The sequence below is a fragment of the Stegostoma tigrinum genome, chromosome 17, assembly GCF_030684315.1.
Source record: "Stegostoma tigrinum isolate sSteTig4 chromosome 17, sSteTig4.hap1, whole genome shotgun sequence".
NCBI classification, from domain to species: Eukaryota; Metazoa; Chordata; class Chondrichthyes; order Orectolobiformes; family Stegostomatidae; genus Stegostoma; species Stegostoma tigrinum.
This window is the reverse complement of record NC_081370.1, coordinates 58,261,433-58,289,045: the sequence shown is the minus strand read 5'-3', so window position 1 is coordinate 58,289,045 and position 27,613 is coordinate 58,261,433. Positions and strand designations below refer to the sequence as shown.

General features: G+C 43.4%; 1 protein-coding gene across 6 annotated transcripts in view; it reads left to right on the top strand.

The window, feature by feature from the left end:
- LOC125459556 (protein kinase C-binding protein NELL1-like) overlaps positions 1-27,613 on the top strand; it is an 858,388-nt gene that overhangs the window by 278,645 nt on the left and 552,130 nt on the right. For 5 of the 6 annotated variants that reach the window (XM_059652179.1, XM_059652181.1, XM_059652177.1 and 2 more), the window contains one exon: positions 14,693-14,821. In XM_059652179.1, coding sequence (XP_059508162.1) covers positions 14,693-14,821 — 129 coding nt within the window. The remainder of the gene's footprint in view (positions 1-14,692; positions 14,822-27,613) is intronic. The other variant, XM_059652176.1, reaches the window with a different exon arrangement.

Genomic DNA, 27,613 nt, shown 5'->3' with positions numbered 1-27,613 from the left:
GAAGGCCCACAAGTCCAGGCGCCGGACCATTTCCCGTACCTGCCGAGGTGCGGTATCCCGCACTCCTGCTGAAACAGGAGGTCCGCCTTGACGGTGGTCAGGTAGGCCAACGTGGACACACATCTCGCGGTTGACTTGACGCTGCGCACATTAATGCTCGCAATCCGTACCCCCATTGTGGGCAGTGACCGCAGTACCCTCCCAAGTCCAAGGTCCAGCCCCTCCATCTGTCCCTTCATGCCCATTGCCCGGGCTAACTGCTGGACGCTCTCCGGGCTCAGGAAACCGTCCGTGCTGCCTTCCAGGTGGCATCCCCCCGTCAGGGGTGCGGAGGCAGGAGGGTCCAGCTCCGGGTCAGGCTGGGGACGCGTTGTTTCCTCCTTCCCGCCTGGAAGTTCCGGGGGGGCCCTCCGGTGCTCCAGTGGCACTTGACTGGGTGTCGGAGTGAGCCTCAGGACGCCTCCCTTCACCTGGAAGCGGGGTGCTGCTTTCCTTCCCCCTCGAGATCTTTAACTTCTGCTTCGGGTGGGCCCTCTCTGAATCCTCCTCGTCAGAGGAGCTCTTGTAGCCCCCCTGTAGCTGCCTCTTCCCGCCCGATGGTTGCGGTTCCTGGGCCCGTCGACGCACCTTCCTCCTCGCTTTCGGGACTGTTGTCCACTCCCCTGGGTCGCCTGTCGCCGCCTCCATTGGCTCCGGGTTGTCGGGGGGGGATCGGAGCCTGCAGGGGTGCTTTGCTGGCCTCGGGCCCATCCTGCAGGGCTGGGCCCTCCTGCACGGCCTGGCCCTCCTGCACATTAGTGGGGTCCTTGCTGGGCCCTGGTGCCTTCCTCTCCTCCTGGGGGGCTGGCCCCGCATTTCCCCTGCCGGTGACCTGGGCGTAGGTGGTACCCCGCCGCGGGCATGCCCTATAGAAGTGGCCCGCTTCCCCACAAAGGTTGCAGCTTTTCTCTTGTGGGCAATCCTTTGCAAGGTGTCCCTCCTCCCTGCAGTTCCTGCAGATGGTGGCTTTGCAGTCGGCCGCCATGTAACCTGACCTACCACAGGCATGGCAGACTTTAGGTTGCCCTGCATAGGTCAGGTAGCCCCTGCTCCCGCCGATCGCGAAGCTGGACGGTGGGTGTACAATGTTCCCGTCTGCGCCCATCCTCAGCGTCACCTTGACCTGCCTCTTACTCGTCCAGATGCCAAAGGGGTCCCCGATGTCAGTTAGGTCCCCTTCCACCTTCACATACCTTCCGAGGAAGGTCAGGACATCAACTGCTGGCACATGCGGGTTGCACATGTGTACAGTCACCATACGGCTCCTCTGCGCTGGCATCACAAACAGTGGGACAGCGGTCAGTACAGAGAGGGGGCCCTCACCTCCTTTCTCCTTGAAAACCTCCAGGAAGCGTTCGCAAAGCTTGGCACTCCTGAAGGTCACATCGTAAAAACCCCCTCCGGGGAAATCCTGCAGGCAGTAAATGTCCGCAGCAGCGAACCCACAACAGTCCAACAGGACCCTCTTCACGAAGAAGGTGCGGTCCACAGGTGCACCTTCATCCACCTTCTTCACGGAAACACGGATGGTGTTCCGGACCCCCTGACCTGGGGCACGAGCACTTGCCGCAGCCATTGTTGCAGGTTGGCTGCTCCCCTGAACCAGCGTTAGGCCGAAGCCAGCATTAAGATCCACTGGTCGCAAGGGTGCACAGCCAACCTGACGTCCTCCTTTCACCCCCAAGACAGCACTCTCCTCCTCTCGGTCCACAAGAGAGTGGGTCTGTATTGTGTTCGAGATGTAAGCTAGTTCACTGAGCTGTAAGGTTTGTTCCCAGATGTTTCATCACCATTCTAGGTAACATCATCAGTGAGCCTCTGACGAAGCGCTGGTGTTATGTCCCACTTTCTATTTATCTGGTTAGGTTTCCTTGGGTTGGTGATGTCATTTCCTGCATTGGGGATGTCATTTCCTGTTCTTTTTCTCAATGGATGGTAGATTGGCTCCAAATCAATGTGTTTGTTGATGGAATTCCGGTTGGAATGCCATGCTTCTAGGAATTCTCGTGCGTGTCTCTGCTTGGCTTGTCCTAGGATGGATGTGTTGTCCCAATCAAAGTGGTGTCCTTCCTCCTCTGTATGTAAGGATACGAGTGATAGTGGGTCATGTCGTTTTGTGGCTAGTTGATGTTCATGTATCCTGGTGGCTACCTTTCTGCCAGTTTGTCCAATGTAGTGTTTGTCACAGTTCTTGCAAGGTATTTTGTAAATGACGTTCGTTTTGCTTGTTGTCTGTATACGGTCTTTTAAGTTCATTAGCTGCTGTTTTAGTGTGTTGGTGGGTTTGTGGGCTACCCTGATGCCAAGGGGTCCGAGTAGCCTGGCAGTCATTTCGGAAATGTCTTTGATGTAGGGGAGAGTGGTTGTGGTTTCTGGGCCCGTTTTATCTGGTTGTTTGGGTTTGTTGCTGAGAAATCGGCGGACTGTGTTCATAGGGTACCCATTCTTTTTGAATACGCTGTATGGGTGATTTTCCTCTGCTCTGCATAGTTCCTCTGTGCTGCAGTGTGTGGTGGCTTTCCAACGAGCCACCACACACTGCAGCACAGAGGAACTACGCAGAGCAGAGGAAAATCACCTATACAGCGTATTCAAAAAGAATGGGTACCCTATGAACACAGTCCGCCGATTCCTCAGCAATAAACCCAAACAAACAGACAAAACAGGCTCAGAAACCATAACCGCGCTCCCCTACATCAAAGACATTTCCGAAATGACTGCCAGACTACTCAGACCTCTTGGCATCAGGGTAGCCCACAAACCCACCAACACACTAAAACAGCAGCTAATGAATTTAAAAGACCCTATACAGACAACAAATAAAACAAACGTCATCTACAAAATACCTTGCAAGAACTGTGACAAACACTACATTGGACAAACAGGCAGAAAGGTAGCCACCAGGATACATGAACATCAACTAGCCACAAAACGACATGACCCACTATCACTCATATCCTTACATACAGATGAGGAAGGACACCACTTTGATTGGGACAACACATCCATCCTAGGACAAGCCAAGCAGAGACACGCACGAGAATTCCTAGAAGCATGGCATTCCAACCGGAACTCCATCAACAAACACATTGATTTGGAGCCAATCTACCATCCCCTGAGAAAAAGAACAGGAATTGACATCATCAATGCAGGAAATGACATCATCAACCCAAGGAAACCTAACCAGATAAATAGAAAGCAGGACATAACACCAGCGTTTCGTCGGATGCTCACTGATGATGTTACCGAGAATGGTGACGAAATGTCTGAAAACTAACCTTCCAGCTCAGCGAGCAGACTCACATCCGGAACCTCAACCTGAGCTACAAATCTTCTCAAAACTCGCTATCACTAATGTCTGTTAGTGAAGGAAACTGCCATCCTTACCTGGACTGGCCTACATGTGACCCCTGACTCATGGCAAGGTAGTTGACTATTAACTGACCTCTGGGCAATTAGGGATGAGCAATAAATGTTACCTAACCAGCAATGCCTACATCCCATGAATGAATAAGGAGAGGAAAAAGCAGGGGAAGTAGTAGTGTCTGCATATTGCTATGGGTATGAGTTCAAATCCTGCTGTGGCAGGTGGTGAAATTTGTATCAGTAAGAAACTGGTCTAAGGGAGGCTGTGGTGTCACTGCTAAATGTTGTTTGTTACTGGCAAGAACATTTTGTCTTCTTGAGAGAAGGAAATCTGCCATTCTTACCCTGTCTGGTCGATATGTGACTATAGACCCCACAGGCACAGGGTTGACATGTAACTGCCTTCTGAGCATTAAATACGGGTTGAGCCAATGTCCTTACATCTCTTGAATGAGCATAGTCTCTTTACAAAAGGAAAGATTTTGTGTTTTAATTCGAGAATAGATGTTGAGGAAATGTTTCCAGCAGTGGGTAAAACTCAAACCACAGGATACAGTTACAGAGATATAAGAGATACTCATTTAAAACTGAGATGTGAAGAAATGCCTCTCCCACAGGGTAGTGAATATCTGTAATTCTATAGCCCAAAAAGTTGTCGAGATTAAATCATTGAACATATTTAAAGAGGAGGTAGGTAGATTTTTGATATATTGAAGAGCTGAGGGTTACAAGGAAGTATCATAAAAGAGGAGTTGAGGCCTTGGGCAGATCAATCATGATCGAGTAGATTGACAGGGAGTTTTGAGGGGCTGAATGGTCCACTCCTGTTCCTATTGTATTAATAAGTTCTTAGAGAGGGACCATGTGACCCACCACAGCTGTGCCTTTGAAAGGCTTATCCAATTATTCCTACTGCCTTTGGGAGACCCTCATTCAGAAGAAACCAACTTGGAGGAACCTTCTTCATGAAAGGATACTATTCTTTGAGAGCCACCTGTATGCAAGAGGAAGTAAGGGAGTGGAACTGGAGAGAGGAATACCAGCAATTGGGGCGGCACGGTGGCTCAGTGGTCAACACTGCAGCCTCACAGCGCCAGGGACCCGTGTTCGATTCCAGCCTTGGGTAACTGTCTGTGCGGAGTTTGCACTTTCTCCCCGCATCTGCGTGGGTTTCCTCCGGGTGCTCCGGTTTCCTCCCACAGTCCAAAGATATGCAGGCTAGGTGGATTGGCCATGCTAAATTGCCCGTAGTGTTCAGGGGTGTGTGGTTTATAGGGGTATGGGTCTGGGTGGGATTCTCCAAGGGGCGGCGTGGACTTGTTGGGCCGAAGTGCCTGTTTCCACACTGTAGGGAATCTATCCTAATCTAATCTCAAGGACAAAGACTTCCACCTCCCAGAAACACCTGCAAAATATGTGTTAGGAGATGTAGCTGTAGGATCAGTCTCCTCAGCCACATAAGGACCAACAGAACCCATGACCAGCGACATGGAAATTACGGGGTGGACAATCATATTCTTTAGTGAATGATTGCCGACAACAATGGCTTTCTCCAAAGTCTTTCAGATTCTTCTTTTGAAGTATATTCAAATGCCACCTTTGCATAAACATTCCCAATTCCCTTTTGAAGAGTGTGATTGAACATAGTCCCACTATCCTTTCAGGCAATAGATTTAATCATCACAGCTGACATTTACACAACACTTTTCATGTGATACAACATTTCTTTTATTCATTCATGGGTGCTGACTAGGCCACCGTTTATTGTCCCTGCCTTAATTGTCCAATGGACAATTAAGAGTCATCCACGTTGCTGTGGGTCTGGACTCACTTGTAGGCCAGACCAGGTAAAGATGGGAGTTTCTTTCCCAAAAGGATATTAGTGAATCAGATGGGTTTTCCCGACAATTGACAATGGATTCTTGGTGATCAGTAGACTCTTAATTCCAGATTTTTTATTGAATTCAAATTCCACCATCTGCCTTGGCAGGATACGAGCCCAGGTCCCCAGAACATTACTTGGGTCTCCAGATTAATCTTCCAACAATAATGCCACCGTACCATCACCTCCCCATTCAAGGCATGTCACAAGACTAGTAAAGCTCAGTACATTAATGAATCACTTTAGGTATTACATATCACATTTTAGGTCAGCTATCCAAAAACTTGATTAAAGAGTAGGGTTTAAGGAACCTGTGGAGGGATAAAAATATGGTAGCAAGGCAAAGAAGTGTAGGGAGTGTCTTCCCAAGTTTGGAGCCTAGGCAGCTGAAGGCATGACCACCAATATTGGAATGATTAATGCCAAGGATATTTAAGAGACCGGAATTAGGGGAATACAGATATCTCCAAGGGTTGTGGAGCTTAAGGTGATTCCACAAACAAAGATGGATAAGGCCATGGGGAGATTTAAGAAAAGGGATGAGAATGTTAAAGCCAAAATCTTGATTAATTGGGACTCAATCTAGTGAATACAGGAGTGCGACAGGAACTGGGCTACAAGTTGACTTGAAGGCTGCAAAATTTTGGATGACTTCAAGTTTGAACAGAGTGGAACATGGGAGACTGATCTGGACTCCGTTGGAATTGCAGAGTCTAGAAGCAAGAAAGGCTAAAGTGAGAGATTTAGTAACAGATAATTTGAGACAAGTTTGAAGTCCAACAATGATATGAGGTGGGAATATATTATAATGTGATCGGGAGCTCATCTTAGGATCAACTGTAAACACCAAGATTGTGAATAGACTGGCTTCATATCAGCCTGTTGCCAGGGAGCAGAATGGAGTCAGTAGTTCAGAAATGGAGTTTAGAGCACAGACCATAAATGACATTCCCAAAATTTAATTTGCTTGAATTTCTGTACATCCAATGCATTCAATATTGGATAAGCAGTTTTTGATTTCCAGCAACAGTGAGGGAGTTGAGGGAGATGATTGTGACTGGCAGCAGGGTGTTGTCAGCATGCATGCATGTAAACTCATGCTTCAGATTGTCACAACACACTGTGGAAAAATTTTAACCTCCTCATTTTCCCTCTAGATCTTTTAACATTTACTGAAAACAAGCACCCAATTCTATAGCCTGTGCATTTTTTTTTCATATTCAGTCAAAACTTTGAAAGCCTCAATTAAATATTGTTGCAAAGTTAAGTAGAGTGCCTGTGGATTGGGAGGCGGTAAGTTAGAATTTGGTGTTTGGAAAATGCTGGGGGAGAAAGCATTGCATGGTCCCTTTAAAAGATTAGGATTTTTTTTTCTATGCTGAGAAATGTAAAATTGATGTCTGAAAGGAGCAGCTTGAAGAGTTGCAAGTTCACTCAGAGCAGCCAAATTTTAACATTTCTATCAACATTCCATACAGTTAGAAGGCCAAGCAGCAGTTACTAAGACAACAAGGTTTTGAAATTTAGCCAATTTGAATCAGGCACTCAGCTACCAAAGACCAATTAAATTCACCCCACTAACCTCTGGATTCAATGTATCACTCCCTGCGATCTCGGCCACCTGCAACCCGACAATGCATAATCAAAGAAAAATCTTCCCACCCCTCCCCTACCTGCCTTCCATAGGGACCATTCTCTCCGTGACTCTCTTGCCCACTCCACACTCCCCACTAACCCCACCGCCCCCAGTACCTTCTCCTGCAACTGCAGGAAGAGTTCCACCTGCCCCTATACCTCCCTCACTCACCTTCATCCAAAGAACCAAAAAAACCTTTCATATCAGACAGAGGCTCACCTACACATCATCAATGCCATCTATTGCATTTGCTGCTCCTGATGTGGCCTCCTCTACACTGATGAGACCAAGTGGAGGCTCAGAGACCACTTTGCAGAGCACCTGCGCTCAGTTTGCAACAAACAGCAACATCTTCCGTCGCAATCCATGTCAACACCCCCTCCCACTCCCTGGGAGATATGTCCAACCTGGGCGTCCTCCATTGCCACAATGACGCTACCCGCAAACTGGAGGAGTAACACCTCATATTCTACCTCAGGAGCCTACAACCCAATGTGGACTTCACGAGTTTCAAACTCTCCCCAGCCTCCGGCCTCATCCCATGACCAACCCTCCATCTCATCCCCACCTCTTTGCCATGATGCAACCTGCCCATCTGCTCTCCCATCTATCCGGTCCTCCCACCTCACTGACCAAACCCCACCATTGCCTAATTGCACTCATCTATCAGCATCCCACTGACCTTCCCCAGCCCCACCCTTCCTCTCGATTTATTTCAGAGCTTCCATCCCCTTCACCAATTTATGAAGAAGGGTCCGGACCTGAACCATCAACTTTCCTGCTCCTCTGATGCTGCCTGGCCTGCTGTTTTCCTCTAGCTCAAAACTGTGTTATCTCTGATTCCAGCATCAGCAGATCTTTCTACCTCTTAAATTTAAATCTGATGGCTTTGACAACATAAGGCTAATCCTATTGTAAGAAATTGATATGTCATCAAGGGTAAAAAAGAAGGGAACAGTTGGGCAAAGACAGGAGAGCTAACCGCCCTCTGCCAGAGTTAACAGTCCTCAGCTCATAAGACAGAATCACTGGCTGTCACATTTTTATTCACATTCTAATTCTTAGAGAAAGCACCGTCTATAAGTAAAGGGAACAACAGCACAACTAGTGAATATCCCTGACAGAAGAATTGACAGAGAAGGCACAGAACATTTTGGAAGACATTTCACCTAATTTCTCTAATTTCGAGAGACTAAATTCTATTTTTTAAAATGTATATGTGGGATTTGAATTTGTTGGGACAGCATACCATCAGGATTTTGCTTTATTCAGAAATAGTTAGTCGTTAGAAGGTTAGAAGCCGTTGTTCGGTTTGTTAAAAGTTTACTTAATTTGTTCTCTCTTAGAGTTAGATAAATAAATTGTTACTTGTTGATTGCAATGTGAGAGTCAGGGATTTGTTTTATTTAACCACTAGAATTTGCTGAAAGAAAGATTACGCCACTTTTCACACTCTTTTACAGACTATAGGGCAAGGTGGTTCTTTGGGTGTTTCAGTTTTATTTCTCATTGTTGAGGGAGCAGGGGTGCTCGATCTCTGCTTTATAACAATATTTCCTCAACTTTTTCTCCTCTAAAGTTTCTTGGGCCTCTCCACATTATTGCCCTCATCCGTTTTTCATATTAAGTATATCTTTCTTCACCCTCTCCAAAGCTGCCTTCCTAGTATGAATTTGCCAGAATTCGAAACAATGCCCTGGCTGCCAATGATTTATAAACTTCTGACATAAGGTCCTTGTTTTAATCAACTGTCCCTCTCTTCACAAAGCCAAAGCATGTACTTCCTAAGTGAATAGCTGCAGAGCCATAGAGTTCGACAGAACAGAAAATGGCCCTTGGGCCAGTCAAAAACAACCACCTAATTTTTTTCAGCACTGGACACATCGCCTTGTATCGCAATTGCACATTGAGATACTTCTTCAACGTTATGAAGATTTCTGCCTCTGCCATACTTACAGGCAGTGAGTTCCAGATTCCTACCACTGTCTGGGAAAAAAATGTTTTCTCACACCCCCTCGAAACCTCCTGCCCGTCATCGGCCTCACCCACTTATCCTGACATTTTCAAAGATGCATATAGCCAATTTCAGGTCATTCAGTTCTTTCTCACTGAAAATCTTACAGAATTCTTGAGAATTTACCATTGCCTTAACACCCATAAATAGCACAAAGCATTTAGCCTGACAGTTAGAGACATTTGTTCCTTATGATCAGTCAGAGCCCTCTGCCCTTAATATTCACACTTCCCACAGACTGATACCATTGGGAATAATTAATTTCCTGGACAATAGCCAGAAATGAAAATATAGTGTTTAATATCTCCAGAGATTGTGTTTCTGCAGAAATGTAACAAACTAAGTCTCTAGCTGATTGTATAAAAATAATTAGCAGGAAGAAGGTTAATTCATAAGAACATTTTTAAAAAAAAATAACGTTTCACCAATTCAACTACTTCCAAAGCAAATGTGGACATTTAAATGTAATTTAGTAACATAACTGGCATTAATTTGCATACTCATGCAACATGCAAATTTCTCTATGTTCTCAGTCACTATAGCTCAATATATTTTTCTTTTCCAATGCTGTATACAAAGCGTATGCAATAACAGGAATGCCAAAGGTCTGTCCTTAATATATCTGTTTACTTTCACCGAGGAAACTGTGACTCAATTGCAAATTTTCTGTGCTGAGTTATCAAAGCCACCTCACTCATGGCATTACAAATAATTCCTTATTTTTATTTAAACTTAGGAATACAGGAAGTGGCCATTCAGTTCATCAAGTCTACTTCACCATTCAATGTGTTCATGTCTGATCTGATTGCCTCAGATGCCCACCTATCCTGATATCCTTTCACCCCTTTACTTATCAAAAAAACTATCTACAGAAAGTAAAACAAAGCATTACAGATGCTGGACGTCTGAAACTAAAACAGAAATTGCTGGAGAAATCAGTAGGCCTGGCAGCATGTTTGGAGAGAAGGCAGAATTAACATTTTGAGTCCAGTGACCATATTCCTGTCTGCATTAGCAATATTCAAGGTCACTATTTCTATCTCTTTTGAAGGAAGTGAGTTGCAAAAACTCACGAACATCTGCGAGAAAAAAGACAACTCCTCATCGCTGTTTTAAGTGCACGAGTTCTTAATTTTTAACAATGGTACTAGATTAATTAATGAGAGAAAATGTCCTCTCCACTTCCACCCTGTGAAGCACCTCAGAGGTTTTAAGCAAGTTTCCTTTTACACCTCTGGATCCCAGAAGATTCAAACCTGTCCAACCTTTCCTTTTTTCCTCAATCTTCTCATTCCCGATATTGGTCTAATAGATCTCTCTGAAATCCATTCCTTCAATAATACTGAGCATAGTACTCCAAATGATGTCTTACCAGTTCCCTATGTAACTGAGGTCTGACTTCACTACTTTTGTATTCCATTGCCTTCACCATAAGTGAGAACATTCTATTTGTTTTCCTAACTAGCTGTGATTCATTCACTAGGCACCTGGATCTCTCTGCATCTTGGAGTTCTGTAATCTCCAACATTGTGATAACATGCTGCTTTTTCTTCTTTCTGCCAAATGGACAATTTCCCACTTTCCCACTTCTCTATATCTGTTTGTAGCCTCCTTCCATCCTCATCACAATTTATCTTTGTGGCATCGGCAAAGTTGACATTAATAGTTTTGCTCCTCTTATCCAAATCATTTATTAAATTGGAAAATGTGCGGCTCCAGACTGACTTGTTGTGGAACGTCACTCATCATACCTTGTCAACCAGAAAATACCCATGTGTCTGTACCCTCTGTTTGTTGTTTGCCAAACAGCCTTGTATCCATGTCAATATGTTAGCCTCTATTGTATAAGCTTTTCGTTTCCTCAATAACCTTCAATGTCACACTTCATCAAATTCCTTCTGAAAATCTAAGTACAGTATGTTCATAGGTTCCCTTTTATCTCTCGTGTAACTGGTGGAGAGCCACAGAGATCAGGGGCAGAGCCTCACTTATTGACAATATTTATTCATGACTTGGGTTAGGGATGTGAAAGTCCTATTGCCCAGAATGTAAATGTCGCCCAGGGAGTGGGACTCCATTGCTACACTGGCACTATCCCCCACCTCTTCCTTCGCTACATTGATGGCTGTATTGGTGCTGCCTCGTGCTCCCACGAGGAGCTTGAACAGGTCATCAACTTTACTAACAGTTTTCACCCCAACCTCAAGTTAACCTGGTCCATCTCTGATACCTCCCTCCCACCTCTTCCTGGATCTCTCTGTCTCCATCTCCAGTGACCACTTCAAAATTGACATCTACAGACTCCCACAGATACCTGGGCTACACCTCCTCTCACCCACCTTCCTGCAAGAATGCAATCCCCTCTTCCCAATCCCTCTGCCTCCACGGTGTCTGCCCCTAAAATGGAGCATTCCACTCCCGGACATTCCTGAAGTCCTCCTATTTCAAGGACTGCAACTTCTCCTCTCCAGTGATTGAAAATGCCCTCAACTGCATCTGCCCTCACATCCCCTCCCCCCAACAAAAATAAAGAGAGAATCCCTCTGGTCCTCACATATCACCCCACCACACCAACCTCTGCATCCAATGTATCATTCTCCACCACTTCCACCATCTACACTGTAACCCCACAACCAAAGATATATTTCCCTCCCCACCCCTATCTGCCTTTCGTAGGGACCACTCTCTACATGACTCCCTCGTCTACTACACACTCCCTACTAACCCCACCACACCTGGCACCTTTTCCTGCAACCACAGGAAGTGCTACTCCTCCCCTCACACTTCCATTCAAGGCATAAAACAAACCTTCCACATTAGACAGGGATTCACCTGCACATTTGTCAATGTGGTCTATTGCGCCCACTGATCCTGACGGGACGTCTTCTACATTGGTGAGGCCAAGTGGAGGCTCAGAGGCTGCTTTGTAGAGCATCTGCACTCTTTTTGCGACAAACAACAACACCTTCCATTCACGAGCCCTCCCACTCCCTGGATGACATGTCCATTCTGGGCCTCCTCCAGTGTCACAAAAACACCACCTGGAAACTGGAGGAACGGCACCTCATATTCCGCCTCAGGAGTCTACAGCCCGATGGCCTTAACATGGATTTCATCAGTTTCAAAATCTCCCCACATCCGGGACTCATCCCATTACCAACCCTCCCTCTCACCACCCCCTTCTTGACCTGATAGAACCTGTCCATCTTGTCTCCCACCTATCTGCCCCACCCATCCCACTGACCAACCCCACCACTCCTTACCATTCATCTATCATCATCCCACTTACCTTCCACAGCCCCACCCCTACTCTCTATTTATTCCTGAGCTCCATTTCCCCCTCCCCACCTATTTCTGAAGAAGTGTGCCGACCTGAAAAGTCACCTTTCCTACTCCTCTAATGCTGCCTAGCCTGCTGTGATCCTCCAGGTTCATACTGTTTTTGCCTCTGACTCCAGCATCTGCAGTTCTTACTATCTTGAAATTGGGGGTCGCCCATTTAAGACAGGGATGAGGAGGCATTTCATCTCTCAGAAGAGAATAAGCCATGGAAATTTTTATCTCAAAAGCTGTCAATGTTGGCTTCTTAAGTATATCCAAGGCTAAGATCAATACACCTTTTAATCAGTAAGGGAATGAAGGGTTATGGGGAAAAGACAGGAAATGAAATTGAGGATTACATGGTGAGCCATGGTCTCAGTGAATGTTGAAGCAGACACATGGCCTACCTCTGGCCCATCATCTTTTGGTCCTATATTATTTCCACAAAGAATTCTAATAAATTGGTTCAACATGGATTCAGAACTGGTTGGCTGACAGGAGACAGAGAGTGGTTGTAGATGGTAAGTATTCTGCCTGGAGGTCAGTGCTGAGTGGTGTCCCACAGGGCTCTGTTCTTGGGCCTCTGCTGTTTGTAGCTTTTATAAATGACTTGGATGAGGAGGTTGAGGCGTGGGTTAGTATGTTTGCTGATGACACAAAGGTTGGAGGTGCCTTTGATAGTATCGAGGGCTATTGCAGGCTTCAGCGAGACATTGACAGAATGCAGAGCTGGGCTGAGAAATGGCAGATGGAGTTCAACCTGGATAAATGCGAAGTGATGCATTTTGGAAGGTTGAACCTAATTGCTGAATATAGGATTAAAGGCAGGATTCTGGGCGGTGTGGAGGAACAGCGGGATCTTGGTGTTCAAGTGCATAGCTCCCTCAAAGTTGCCACCCAGGTGGATAAGGTTGTTAAGAAAGCATATGGTGTTTTGGCTTTCATTAACAGGGGGATCGAGTTTAAGAGCCGCGAGGTTATGCTGCAGCTCTACAAAACCCTGGTGAGACCACTCTTGGAATATTGTGTCCAGTTCTGGTCGCCCTATGAGAGGAAAGATGTGGAGGCTTTGGACAGGGTGCAAAGGAGGTTTACCAGGATGCTGCCTGGACTGGAGGGCTTATCTTATGAGGAGAGGTTGACTGAGCTCGGACTTTTCTCTCTGGAGAGAAGTAGGAAGAGAGGTGACCTGATCGAGGTGTACAAGGTAATGAGAGGCATGGATAGAGTCGATAGCCAGAGACTTTTCCCCAGGGCAGGATTGACTGCCACGAGGGGTCATAGTTTTAAGGAGTTAGGAGGAAGGTATAGAGGAGACGTCAGAGGGAGGTTCTTCACCCAGAGAGTTGTGAGCGCATGGAATAGTTTGCCAGTGGTAGTCGTGGAAGCGGAGTCATTCGTCACATTTAAGCGACTGCTGGACATGCACAAGGACAGCAGTGAATTGAGGGGAATATAGGTTAGGTTATTTTATTTTTGGATTAGGATTAATCCATGGCACAACATCGTTGGCCGAAGGGCCTATACTGTGCTGTACTTTTCTATGTTCTATGTTCTCTGTGCTCCCACTCATAAAACCACATTGACTGCCTGAATATGTTGGTTATTTTCTACGCGTCCTGCTGCAGTGGCTTTAATAATTGCTTCAACATTGCAACTATGTCTGATGTTAAGCTATCTGGACTTTGGTTTCCTGCTTTATGCCTCCCTCTCTTTTTCAATGAAGAGATACTAAATTATATTGTTTTCTAATATAATGGAACTTGTCCTGAATCAAGGGGATCTGAAACATTAAAACCAACACACCAAATATCACTTCACCCACTTCTTTCAGGACTTATAACTAAGCCCATTGTGACCGTTGTCATGAATAGCACCAACAATTTGCTCAGTACAAAATTCCAGGTTATTATCATTTCCCTAAGTTGCTCCTTTCCTTCCATTTTCTGATTTACAGTGACTTCTGAGATATTATTTGTCCCTTTTACAGTAAGGACTGATGCAAAGTTACTGTTCAATTTGTTTGCCATCGCCTAATTTTTTTTCAGGGCACAGATATTTTAATATGTTAAACAGCAGAAGAAAAATTCTTCTGTGAGAATGGATGTAGCTGCAATGTAACTGGATGTCAATACCATTTGTGTACCACAGTCACAGCCTGCAGAAGTTTGCAAGTAATTTTGACTTATAATACCGACCGGCTAAAAATTTGAAGCATCGAATTATAACTACAACATTGGGAGTGGCGCAAATAGAATGAGCTGACCTCTCTATTAAATTCTGTAATTCCATTTACTGCTAAACTCTGAATTAATAAGTTGAAGAATTTAAAAGTTCAGACATCACAGAACTCACTGTTAATCTATTTAGTAACCACATGCATTTTAAGTTAGGAATAGCTACAAACTGATATAACCACACCCTTGTGTTACAGGCCATGATTTCTGTGCAGATGGACATCACTGTGGTGAAAACTCTGAATGCTGGAATCTGAACACGCGAGCAATATGCATGTGCAAGAATGGTTTTGCTCCCATCCAGGGTGACACAACTCATTGTGAAGGTAGGAAGTGGTTTTCTTGGTCCTTTTATCATGTTTGGTGAAAGATGGCATCTTGGTGATAATTTCAAACAGATTATTACTGCAGTTAGTTGTGTTGTGAAACTCAGTTGTAAGTGACAGTCTTTTTATTTGGTCACTGTTGGTGAACATACAGAATAGGTGTTAGTAGTTCTGTCCAATTCTAAACAGTGGTGTTATGATCATGTGTTAAGATGCATCAGACCACATGGCAGACAATATCAATTTATTTGTATTTCAAGGATTTTTCAAAAATTTATTCTCAGCATATATGCATCACTACCATTATAGTTCATTTCTAGCTGACATTGCGGATGGTGAACTTACTTCTTGAATCAGTACAGTTTGATGACATAATCTGAAGGATCTGTTCTTGGTATTGAAGTTGTCAATTGTTACAACTAGCAATTTACAAGATGAATATTCAATGTAGTCAGTATTTAAGGTAGGCTATTGCAAAAACATTTGGAAGTTTGGTACAGTTGATAAAATTATGTGAGCACATTTACGGTAAAACAGTCCAGGGGTTGTGTTTCGGAGGACTTTCAATGTGTTGTGAACTGGTGAGCTGACATGAATTGTCAGCGGTCTGAGTACAAATGCATTTGAAGGTGAATGTTGAAGCCTGTTAAGGGCGAATTATCCACTGATTCGAAAGATTTTGCCTTTTATTGTCTGTCATTTTCTAAGCCATATTATATGCTGCTATTTTTCTGTGAGAAAAAAAACATTTCAAAGAAAAGATACAAGCTTGAGCTGTGTCATATCCCATTGCTGATCCGAACTTATTAAGTGTGCACCATGTCAGTAGTTCAAAATTATAACATAACCAATTGTGCTGCACTTAATGAATGTTGGAATCAAAATCATGAAATTTTACCCTGGTAATAATTGTGACCTTAGACACTGTGACACTAATTGCAAAGTTCCACTTGCAAATTGTGATGTTCTCTGATGATTTGCATTATTTTGAAAGTGTTCTAACAATAGCAGAACTAATGGCAAAAGTGGAAAGATAAAAGCAGCAAGTGTCGCAAGGAAATGGAAGTTAAAAATTACATCATTGAGAGGTAGCGCTTCATTTCCATTAAGGACGAATGGCTGGGGAAATGTAACTGAAATATTCACACTGACATGGCGACAAGAAATCAGTGAAGAATTTTATTCCCAGATCTTTTTAAAGTCTATTCAACTTTGATCATTCTCTTTTAGTTTTTGTGCTGTACATAAATTTGAGTTGACAAGAAAAGTGCAACTATCTGTGTATGGTGTAGAGATGTTACTCGCACCTCATGTGGCTTTCGCCCTGGTGCTGGTGGAGGGGGAGAACTTAATGCTTGGAAGATATGATTTTCTTGTTAATTTCAAGATAACAACTTCATTATGATATTGTTGCCGCTTTGTTTCCCAAGACTGTGAAACACGAAGGGAGTGCCAGGGCGCATTCATTGTGTTTCTTAGGACTGAGCAGATGTTTTGGCTATCTGGTAAGCCAAGGAACTGGACTCCTGATGTTGAGGCAACTTGTATTTGCGAAATGCCCAAAAATGTCTTGGGATGCTTCATGGGAGAGTTGTGTGGGAAAAAAAAACACATAAGCAACAATAAAAAAGTGTTTGTGAAGCTGTCCAAAAACTCAGTCAATGGGGAAATCTTTGAGGAGTATTTTAACAAAGGAGAGAGGAGATGTTTAAGTTGGGAATTCTAAGATATTGGATAGGGGCATGACCATCAATTCAAAACTATGTGCAAAGTTAAAGGAATACAGATATCGTGAGTGCCTTTAAGAATTATTTCACATTGGGTTGCCATCTTCTCATTTTCCTTTCATCACCTACTTTTTCAGCAGGGACCTGTAAGGGCTGTTTTTTGCTAGAGCCATATGGATTCTTTCAGGATCAACCATTTCCTGTGAAGGAGCAAATTATTGCAGATGCTGGAATCTGTCCTGAAAACAAAAAAAATTCGGGAAATCACAGCGGATCAGGCAGCATCAATGGAGAAAGAGCAAGCTAACATTTCGAGACTAGATGACTCTTCATCGGAGTTGATATGAAGTGTGAAGGGGGCAGCATTTATGCTATAGAGGAGGGGAGGTGGAGTGCTAAGGGAGAAAGGGTGTGGATAGAGCAGATTAAGTGAAATGAATGAGCAAATGGCAGTGTTTCTAACTGCCAGAATGGTAAGAACATCTAGTCCCACTGGAGTGGTTGGAGGTGGGGAGACAACATGGTAACAGAGAATGTAACAAGTGAAGCAAAATGAAAGGGAAGAAATGACAGTGAGTTCACAATCTGGAGGTGTTGAACTCAATATGAAGTACAGAAAGTTGTAAAGTGCCGAGTCTGAAGAGGAGATGTTGTTCTTTCAGTTTGCGCTGTGAATTGCTGGAGTAATGCAACATGCTGAGGACAGATGCATAGGCATACGAGCAGGACGCTGTGTTAAAATAACTGGCTACAGGAAGACATGCTTGCACACAGAATAGAGGTATTCTGCAAAATGGTCAGACATGCTTTCCTGTGAAGAATGTAAAAGAACACAGTAATTATCATTGTGAATAACTGCTACTACTTCTAGTTGTACAGAAAATTACCGCTGCATACCACAGTGCTATTGAGTATAAATTCTGCTAAGAATAGTCAGAATGGAAACTATTTATTTTTAATAAGGTTCAATGCAAGATAGGAAGTTCAGTGCTTTATTCTTGTTGAGTCTGAAAACAGAGTTGGTTTTAAGGATTAGTTTCAGCACTCTTTTGACAGTAACATCTTCTTTCGACGAGCTTCCAATATTTCACCTTGTGCCCTGAAGGCATTGAATTTTGTTGGCTAAGGTTTCATCGGCTCTCGAGCCTCATTCCAGCTGCCACCCATCGAGTGTTTACTGAAGGCAGTGAAGGTTGTCAGGGCCAGTAACTGTAAGAATCATGATAAAATTGAGTTCAATCCCATCCACTGCCAACAGGAGAGACTGACGAGGCATCAAGAAGGCTCATTCGGTCTCTTTTTCTGCCAATTACAATTTGGTCCATCATGTTCACCCTATTAAATTTCACTGACTCACCAATTGAAATCTGTGCTCAGATTTTCTTTGGACTGCAAGGCTTACCCAAATTCCTTTGAAATCCAGTTTTAGAAATATTTCCGCAACTCTTCAGAGATAGTAAGAACTGCCAGTGCAGGAGTCTGGGATAACACAGTGTAGAGCTGGAGGAACACAGCAGGCCAGGCAGCATCAGAAGAGTAGGAAAGCTGACTTTTTTTCTGAAGAAGGTTCCTGGCCTGAAACAGAGATAATAGGAAATGCAGATGCTGGAGAATCCGAGATAACAAAGTGTGGGACTGGATGAACACAGCAGGCCAAGCAGCATCTTGGGAGCACAAAAGCTGACGTTTCGGGCCTAGACCCTTCAGCTTTTGTAGCCCCAAGATGCTGCTTGGCCGGCCGTGTTCATCCAGCTCCACACTTTGTTATCTCCTGACCTGAAATGTCAGCTTTCCTGCTCCTGCGAGGCTGCCTGGCCAGCTGTTTTCTCCAGCTCCACACTATGTTATCTTATTCCAGCAACTCTTCTTGGGTTCAAAGTAACAAGATTTTACTTTGGGACAGTTCAGTGGTGAGCACTGCAGCCTCACAATACCTAGGACCCGGGTTTGATTCTAGCCTTAGGTGACAGCCTGTTTGGAGTATACATGCTCTCCCCACCTAGAGGGACAACACCAACAGATACATGGAAACACCATCTCCAAGTTTGAAACTGTACGTCATCCTAAGTTGGACGTCACTGAGTCAACACCTTGGACCTTGGAACTACACCCTTTAGAATGCAATGGTTCAGAAAGGCAGCTCATCACTACCCTTTCCAGGGCACTTAGGAGTGGACAATAAATGCTGGCTAAGCCAGTGACTCTCATATCCCATAAAGGATGAAAAGAAAGATATAAGGACTAATGGCAAAAATAGACATCAGATGATTTCAATATTTTAAGCTTTGATTAATTGCCATTTACGGAGAAAAATGGTTGGCTTTCTGAAGCAGACCCTAGGTGGAATTTAATTCATAATTAATGATCGATTTCAATATTCTCGCTGAATCTCAAGGTAATTTTACAGTGAGGACCTAAGAGATGAATTAAAAACAGTTCTTGCTAATCATGGTGGCAACTGACTGGTAGTCAACTTTTAAAAAGGGCATTCAAATATGCAATTAAATCATATAACTCAGGAAAAATGCGAAAGATCTCTGGATAATTCGACCTGCTAATGAGATTCCTAGATGTCTGGCCTATGACATCCCCTCGTTTTTTTTTAAAAACTTGGAAAAGAACCAAATATGTTCTTAATGGTGAAAAATCTCTGCAGAATTTATTCAGAACAGTTTCATATTAATAACTACCTCTTACCAATATTTATAGCCATTTTGATAAATGTATTAAAATTCTGTTCTGCTGACAAGGTGTCATCGAAATACCTGACATGACTAACTCTGGATAAACTTTGTTTCATCAACAATTCTTTCATGCAGGCAGCACAGTGTAAGGCGACAGGAGGAAAACTGGAACACATCTACTTCGGCCGCCCCTCAGGATTCAGAATGATTAAAAGGGGGGTGGCTGGTGCATGAGGGAATAGAGGATTATCAGGGGATCATTTTTACATTATAAGTGGTACCAGTAGATGCATTCACATGTGCCTGATCAGTAAGTGTGCTTTCTGCTGTAGCCCCATTGTCCTGTTTGTTTGCCTCTTTCCAACTCAACATTCATAGGCTTACAAAGAATTTACAGTGTATTTACAGGTCTTTTGACCCAAGTAGTCTACGATGTTTCTTTGGTTCCAACTAAACCTCTAGCATGTCCCATTATGTTTAACTGTATTTCATGTATTATAGGGATATTCCAACAGCATTGCTTTGTCAATACTCTAGAGTTTACATATATGTTAGCACTGCTGCCTTGTAATTGCCAGGGACCCAGGTTCATAAGACCATAAGATATAGGAGTGGAAGTAAGGCCATTTGGCCCATCGAGTCCACTCCGCCATTTAAATCATGGCTGATGGGCATTTCGACTCCACTTTCCTGCACTCTCCCCATAGCCCTTGATTCCTTCTGAGATCAAGAAATTATCGATCTCTGCCTTGAAGGCATCCAATGTCCCAGCCTCCACTGCACTCCGTGGCAATGAATTCCACAAGCCCACCACTCTCTGGCTGAAGAAATATCGTCTCATTTCAGTTTTAAATTTACCCCCTCTAATTTTAAGGCTGTGCCCATGGATCCTAGTCTCCCCGCCTAACAGAAACAACTTCCTAGCGCCCACCCCTTCTAATCCATACATTATCTTGTAAGTTTCTATTAGATCTCCCCTCAACCTTCTAAACTTTAATGAGTACAATCCCAGGATCCTTAGCCGTTCATCATACGTTAAACCTACCATTCCAGGGATCATCTGTGTGAATCTCCGCTTCCTGAGGTGTGGGTTCAGTTCCAGACTTGGGCACCTGTTTGTCTGTAGTTTGCATATTTTCTCCCTGGGTTTCCCCTGGGCCTTTGGTTTCTTCCCACAATCTAAAGACGTCCACGTTAGTTGGATTGGCCATGCTAAATTGCCCATAGTGTCCAAGGATGTGTACGCTAGGTGAGTTAGCCATGGGAAATTCAGGGGGAGGGTAGGCATGGGTGGGATGCTTCCCAGACGGTTGGTGTAGACCTGATAGGTCAAATGCCTATAGAGATTCTATGATTCTGAGGTCCAATAGTATTTGTGGACAGGGAAACAGAGTCCAATATGCACCTTTTTCTAGGACTTCAGAGTCATGCCGGACTCAAAGTGGCAACACTGCTTTTTTCTCTCCACAGATGCTATGAAACTGCCAAGTTTCTCCAGCATTTTCTGTGTTTGTGCCCGATTTACAACTTCTGCAACGTCTTACTTTTATTGTGAGAAAGTTCTAATTTTGGTAAGTTCAGGGTCTGTGAGCAGCTGCTGATGAATGGGACTGTAATTTTGGATGAATGTAACTGTCAGTGTTTTGGCTAGATCAGAACAGACCAGACTTAAAGCTACTCTCGTCCTGTTATCCGAAGATGCAGATATATGAGGAAGACAAATACATTATCGCCATAGAGAAAAGAGAAGAGGAAGGAATCTGATCAGGAAATGTAATCCATCTCAGTATATTTCCCACATTGCTCATTCAGATGGAATAATTATGAATGCAATTGAAATCTGAACAGTGGCATTGTGTAACACTGTGTGTGACTTTAAGAAAGTTTAGCTTTTGGTACTTGGTTACAATACAGATAAGAACCATAAAACAAGAAATGAAAATTAATTCAGCTTTCTCTAAGAGAAGGGTGGAGTTAAAAAAGAAAATGTACTTTGAACGTTCACACTTGTATTTACCTCAGTTGTGAAGTCCTATGACTAATGACTTTGGTTCCAATGGATCCACCTTTTCTGCTTCTGGGCAACACTAAGCCCTTCACTCTCCTATCATCATTTCCCAGTGTTTTACTCTGTACCTAGTGCTCTCAGTAACTGGCCTCTGATCAACCTGCCTGGAGTGCACTCTATTTGTTTTTGGTGGCGTATTGGTTTTGTTACTGGGCAAGGATAATTCCTAGACCTGGATCTGGAATGAGAGCTCAAGCTCCATAATGATAATTCAAGAAATTGAAATCAGTGTTAAAGAAAGTTCTTAAAATGGAAAATATAAGTTTTGTTTGCTAGAAGTAGCCTAAGAGATGTGAGATTGACATAAAAGCTGTACTGGGTTGTAAATGAGGTTCGTTGATGAAAATTAATCGCTCCTATCTGGTTTGGTCCTGACATGACTGTCCCATATTAACCTGATTGAGCCTTAACTAAATTCTGAAATGACTCAAAGAGCCACTCAAGTGGTCCAAAATCTCCTTCTTGAGGTAGCTGGAGACGGGCGTAAGTATTAAGTTTACCAGACATGCACAGGAATTAAGAATGGATATGTGATACAGGAGTGATGAATAAGATGCTCTTTGAAAATATGCAAGATTGCCTGTCATCTAAGGGAACTCTGCAGCCTTTTTGAGCTTAAACCGGGGGGCATGAAAATTCTGTTGCAATAGCACGTTTTTCCAAGCTCCACCCTTGGGTCGAGGCTTGGGTAAAAATATGTTTGCCTCTGGAGATAAGAGGCCTTGCATGATACTGAACTGTGTAAAGATAACAATGATGTGAGTGCAGTTTTCTAAGGCTGATAGCAGATTCTGAAAGTGCTGCTGTGTAATAAATAATGCTGCAGTTCATTCAGTCGTGTAAATATCATATTAAGTTGCTTGTTTTTGCATTCCTATTCAATTATTCTAACGATGTTTAAAGTCTGAGAGTTGCATCAGACATTCACTAATTTAATTAGACTCGATTGAACACAGTTTCTATTGCGCGAACCTTAACTTTAATGCACTAACTGTGTTTATTACAAGTGCAAGCTCACAGCATTATGCTGTAAGAGGCCTCCATTCAATCATGTGTTGTCAGGTCAGTTCTGTGTGTCATTGGTGTCCAATTAAAAAAAAATGGTTTTCAGCAATGTGTTTTCCCACATATAACGAAATACACATTAAGATGTCAAGTGAAGCTCCTTATTACTTGAAACATGAAAGCTGGGCCATGAAATACAGTGTTTAAACTATGTGAACAATTAATCAGTTTTTCTTTTACGTCCAAATGTTTTCTCCTATTTTGTGGAATGAGAAGTCATTTTTTTTGTCTGTGCCAAATAATTTCGATGATGTTATGAGTTATATTAACAGACTTCACTTCTGCACTTTCCCCTGTGCTGTACTTCATCAGGTTTACATTTCAAATGCTTAAAACAAGAGCACCAACAACAGCTACGTCGGTTCTAACTTAAGTAGGACAGCTTTTTGGAGGTCAGGCTTCTTCCTGGTGAAGCAGGGTTTGGTTCTTCAAGATCACACAGTGATTCTTAGAGCATAACCCGTGCCTTCCTTGCCAGTATGGTTGACACTTTCACGGCATTTCCCACAGTACAGTGGGAGCTGATTACCCAAATGATATCGTTGAGAGATTTACAGGTTGTGAAAGGTGCTATCATGCAGGTTATTTAGAGTCGGGTTGGGTACTTGATGGAGCTTTGTATCGAAAGGCAGATCTTTTGGTGGTCATAATGTAGCTCCAGATGAATTAAAACCAAACTAAGTCTTCAAGTTGTTATTCTGTTGTTTTGATGACTTATTATATCAGGATTGATGATTTCCCGAATGATCACTGTTGCTGAGGGGCCAGCTGGCTGGTTTGTAATGCAGGGTGACACCAACAGCACAAGTTTAATTCCTGTTCTGCTGGAGATCACCATGAGTTCACCCAGTCTTCTCAACCTATCTCCTTGTCTGAGGTGTGTGGCCCTTAGGTTAAACCACCACCAGTTGCCCCTCTGTAATGGGACAGCAGCCCTATGGGACTATGGTAACTTTGCTGAGGAACATTAGTTCAAAAGGGTCATGAATTCATGAAGTCATACCATAAGACGCAGGAGTAGAAGTAGGCCATTCGACACATTGAGCCTGTTCTCACCAATGAAATCATTTCTGATCTGATAATCCTTAACTCCATTCCCTGCCTTTCCCCCTTAACCCTTGATTCTCCTTACTGATTAAAAATCTCATCCTTGAATGTTCTGGCAATCAGAAATTTCTGGAGAAACTCAACAGGCCTGGCAGCATCTGTGGGGAGAGAAAGAGAGCTAATGTTTCTGGTCCTGAGACCCTTCTTCAGAAAATGAGTAATCCGTTATTTTTAAATAGTCATCTTAAAGACTTTCCCAAAAGAGGAAACACCATTTCCACATCCACCCTGTTAAATCCCCTCAGGATATTTCTGTTTCAAAACATTTCTTCTAAATTTCAGTGGACGTTAGTCTAGACTCTCTAATCTTCCCGGTTAGGAAGCGCCTTCGCTTTTCGGATATTATTCTAGTAAACCTTTTCACAACTACATCTAGAGCATTTGCATTCTTACTTAAATAAGGAGGGACAATACTATACGTAATATTCCAGATGTGACGTCCCAAATGTCCTTTATATCTGAAACATAGCCTCTCTACACACTGCATGCAAAACAAAACTTTTAACTGTGCTTAGGTGCATGTGACAATGATAAATCAAATCAAATCAAACCATTCCATTGGCTTTCATAATAACTTGAATTACTAACCTTCTGCATGCAGTAGGACATCCAGATCCTTCTCCATCCCAGAACTCTGTAATCTCTGAGTAGTTTGATAAAATGTTTGTTTTTATCGTGCCTGCCAAAATGGACAATTGCACATTTTCTCACTTAGTAATCCTTCCCAGATCTAATAACTGAACCTATCACCTTAAAACCTCCTTATGTCCACTTCACAGTTTACTTTCCTACCTACGGTTGTTTCAACAGCAAATTTAACATCTTCATCCAAGGCATTGATGTAATTTGTAAAATGTTGATGTCCCAACATTGATCCTTTCAAAATCCTGCTCATTACATCTCACTGATCAGAAAATGGGCCATTATGACTCCTCTGATTTCCACTATCTAGCCAATTTCTATCCATATCTGTACTTTAGCTTCTATACTATGGACTTTCATTTTTTACAATAATCTTTGATGTGACACCTTATCAGATGCCTTCTGGAAGTTGAAATGGAATACATTGACAGATCCCCTTTATCCATAGCATGTATTACTTTCTCAAAGAACTTCAATAATTTCATGACAATAAAATGTGAGGCTGGATGAACACAGCAGGCCCAGCAGCATCTCAAGAGCACAAAAGTTGACGTTTCAGGCCTAGACCCTTCATCGGAGAGGGCGATGGGGAGAGGGATCTGGAATAAATAGGGAGAGAGGGGGAGGCGGACCGAAGCCAGTCCCTGCCTCCCTAACCTGTTCTTCCTCTCACCTATCCTTTCCTCCCACCTCAAGCCGCACCTCCATCTCCTACCTACTAACCTCATCCCACCTCCTTGACCTGTCCGTCTTCCCTGGACTGACCTATCTCCTCCCTACCTCCCCACCTATACTCTCCTCTCCACCTATCTTCTTTTCTCTCCATCTTCGGTCCGCCTCCCCCTCTCTCCCTATTTATTCCAGATCCCTCTCCCCATCACCCTCTCTGATGAAGGGTCTCGGCCTGAAACGTCAGCTTTTGTGCTCCTGAGATGCTGCTGGGCCTGCTGTGTTCATCCAGCCTCATATTTTATTGTCTTGGATTCTCCAGCATCTGCAGTTCCCATTATCACTCAATAATTTCATGAATTCCCTTTGACAAGACCATGTTGACTCTGCCTGAACATTTCATCTTTGTTAGGTGCCCTAACATGTTTGGTTAGAGCTTGAAATGCTTTCACTGTGATAGATGTCACACTAATTGTAATTTCTTGCTTTCTGTCAATCCTCCATCACGTTCCACCCCACTTTGTTTTTGAATTACGGCATTATTTGCACGATCCATCCAACAAGATGCCCCGAAATTTAACCAAATCAAAGATCTTTGCAACCAGACCTGCTGCAGCATTGCAGTGCCATGAAGAGATATTCTCAGTGCTCCGTCTTCCTTTCACATAGGCAACTAAGTGAAGATTGAATAACTTACATATGTTCTGAGGAACGGTCACTTGACCCAAAATGTTGACTTACATTTCTTTCCACAGATGTTGCCAGACGTGCTGAACTTTTCAAGCAATTTATGTTTTTGTTTCAGATTTATGACATGTATAGTTATTTTGGTTTTTATTCTCCTAACTGCCATCAGTTCTGAGGAAGGGTTACTGGACCCATAATATTAAGTTTGATTTCTCTCCACTGTTGCTGCCAGATCTGCTGAGCTTTTCTAGCAATTTCTACTTTTGTTACACTGGGCGAATTTTGGAAAATTGCTGTATTGGGAACAGAACTTCAACAGAAGGATGATTTACCCTCCTGTGATTGTAGTAAACTTGGACAGGCCTGTTTTAACCTGCTTAATCTACAGTTGTGCAACATCCCATGAATATTCCTGCATCCAAATCTATATTTTACACACTGGTATTGCCTGTACTGATATGAAACGTATCAAACATATTCCAGTGTTTGGGTTTCACATAAAAGGGATGATGATTCAGAACACAATACTTCAATTAATGAATGCCAGTGGTATTGCTGTAATACATTGAAATAGGCAATCAGAATCAAAACGTGAAATGGAAATTGAAATCATCAAACTTGCTTCACCTAACGCTTCAATCATGGTCCTTGTCCTACTCGGTTAATTCTCAGACAAAGGTAATGAAAAGAATCAAACCATGAGCACTTTTTTCCCCTGGCCTACCCACCGACGATCGGTTGGATGTTCTGGTCCCCAGACTCTGCCCTTGATGAAAACTCAAAGGAGACTGAGACTGTGCTCTCTTTCTGGCAGTCAGTGGCCATCAGGCTGCTAACTCATTCAATATGGGACTATCGCCCAGAACTCGGAAGGAAGCCCCAACAATGAGTTTTGCCAGGTCAGCAAATGGCTCACTGCTGTCTTGTCCCAGTGGGAACAGTGACTGCTGCTGAATCTACAGCCCAGTCGGCACCTGGAGTTCAAGGTAATTTGACTGGGGCGGGGGAGGAGTGGCCTGGGTGTGGGGGATTGGAGAGGGTGTGGCCTCTGAGGTGCACAGGGCAGGAAAATGGGGGAATGTGTGAGTCACAAATCCTTATGGAGGTATTCCCATCCATCTCCTGATGGTGTGAGGGTGTCAGGACCCTGAGGCAACCTTGCACTGATGTCATGGAGCTGCACATCACTGAGTATAAAAAGGAGAGTGTGAGGATAGTGAAAATAAACCACAGTGCCACACTGCACTCTAGAATGAGAGAAAGTACTAATAGCACATAGACATGAGCATATGGGATGACAGATTCATTCTTATCAAATGTAATTATAAGTTACCGACATCTATATTTACCATGTATAATAACATTTAATATTAATATCTAACAAATAATTTTACTTTAAAGTCAAATCTGAATACAGATGGTCTCTCCTTGACCAGTCTGTACAGATCACAAAAACATGTATAAATTTGAGCAACATGATAAAAGATTCCCAGGCCTTCAGTGATCACCCCATTACCTGCCTGATCCTGTCCCTGCCATAGTGAGGTCCTGAGTAATCCAGGACTAGTGTGATCCGGAACCAGAGTGATATGAGATCAAGGTGATTTGGGATCAATATCATCCAACATCAGTGTGATCTGAAAGCAACATAATCCCAGGACCAGTACAATCTGGGATCAGTGCGTTCTGGGATCAACATGAATTGGGATGAGCGTGATCCAGGATCAACTTGATCCCGGACCAGTGCAATCCGGAATCAGAACGAACTGTACTAGAGTAATTCAGGATCAGCATGATCTGGGCTCAGTGTTGTCAGTGTGATCCAGGAGTAGTGTGATCTGGGAGCTGACTGCTCGACGGTGGCAGGGATGGTCTGATAGAACTGAGATCACTCTGCTCAGTATTCCTCAATCTGCTACTGAGATTAGAAGTGAGGCACTATCTGATTTAGAATGTCAAAGCTGCAAATGTAACTGGAGGTTAGTTAAGGAAGCTAGTCAACACAAACCATAGGTCAGTAGCAATAAACTATCGAGTAACTGAAAGTGGTTCCATGTGTCATATATTGCAGCAGACAGTGCACTTTGCTTTGTGACCTGAGTATCAATGATAAATTTTCTATATAAGTGGTTTTTACTGCACA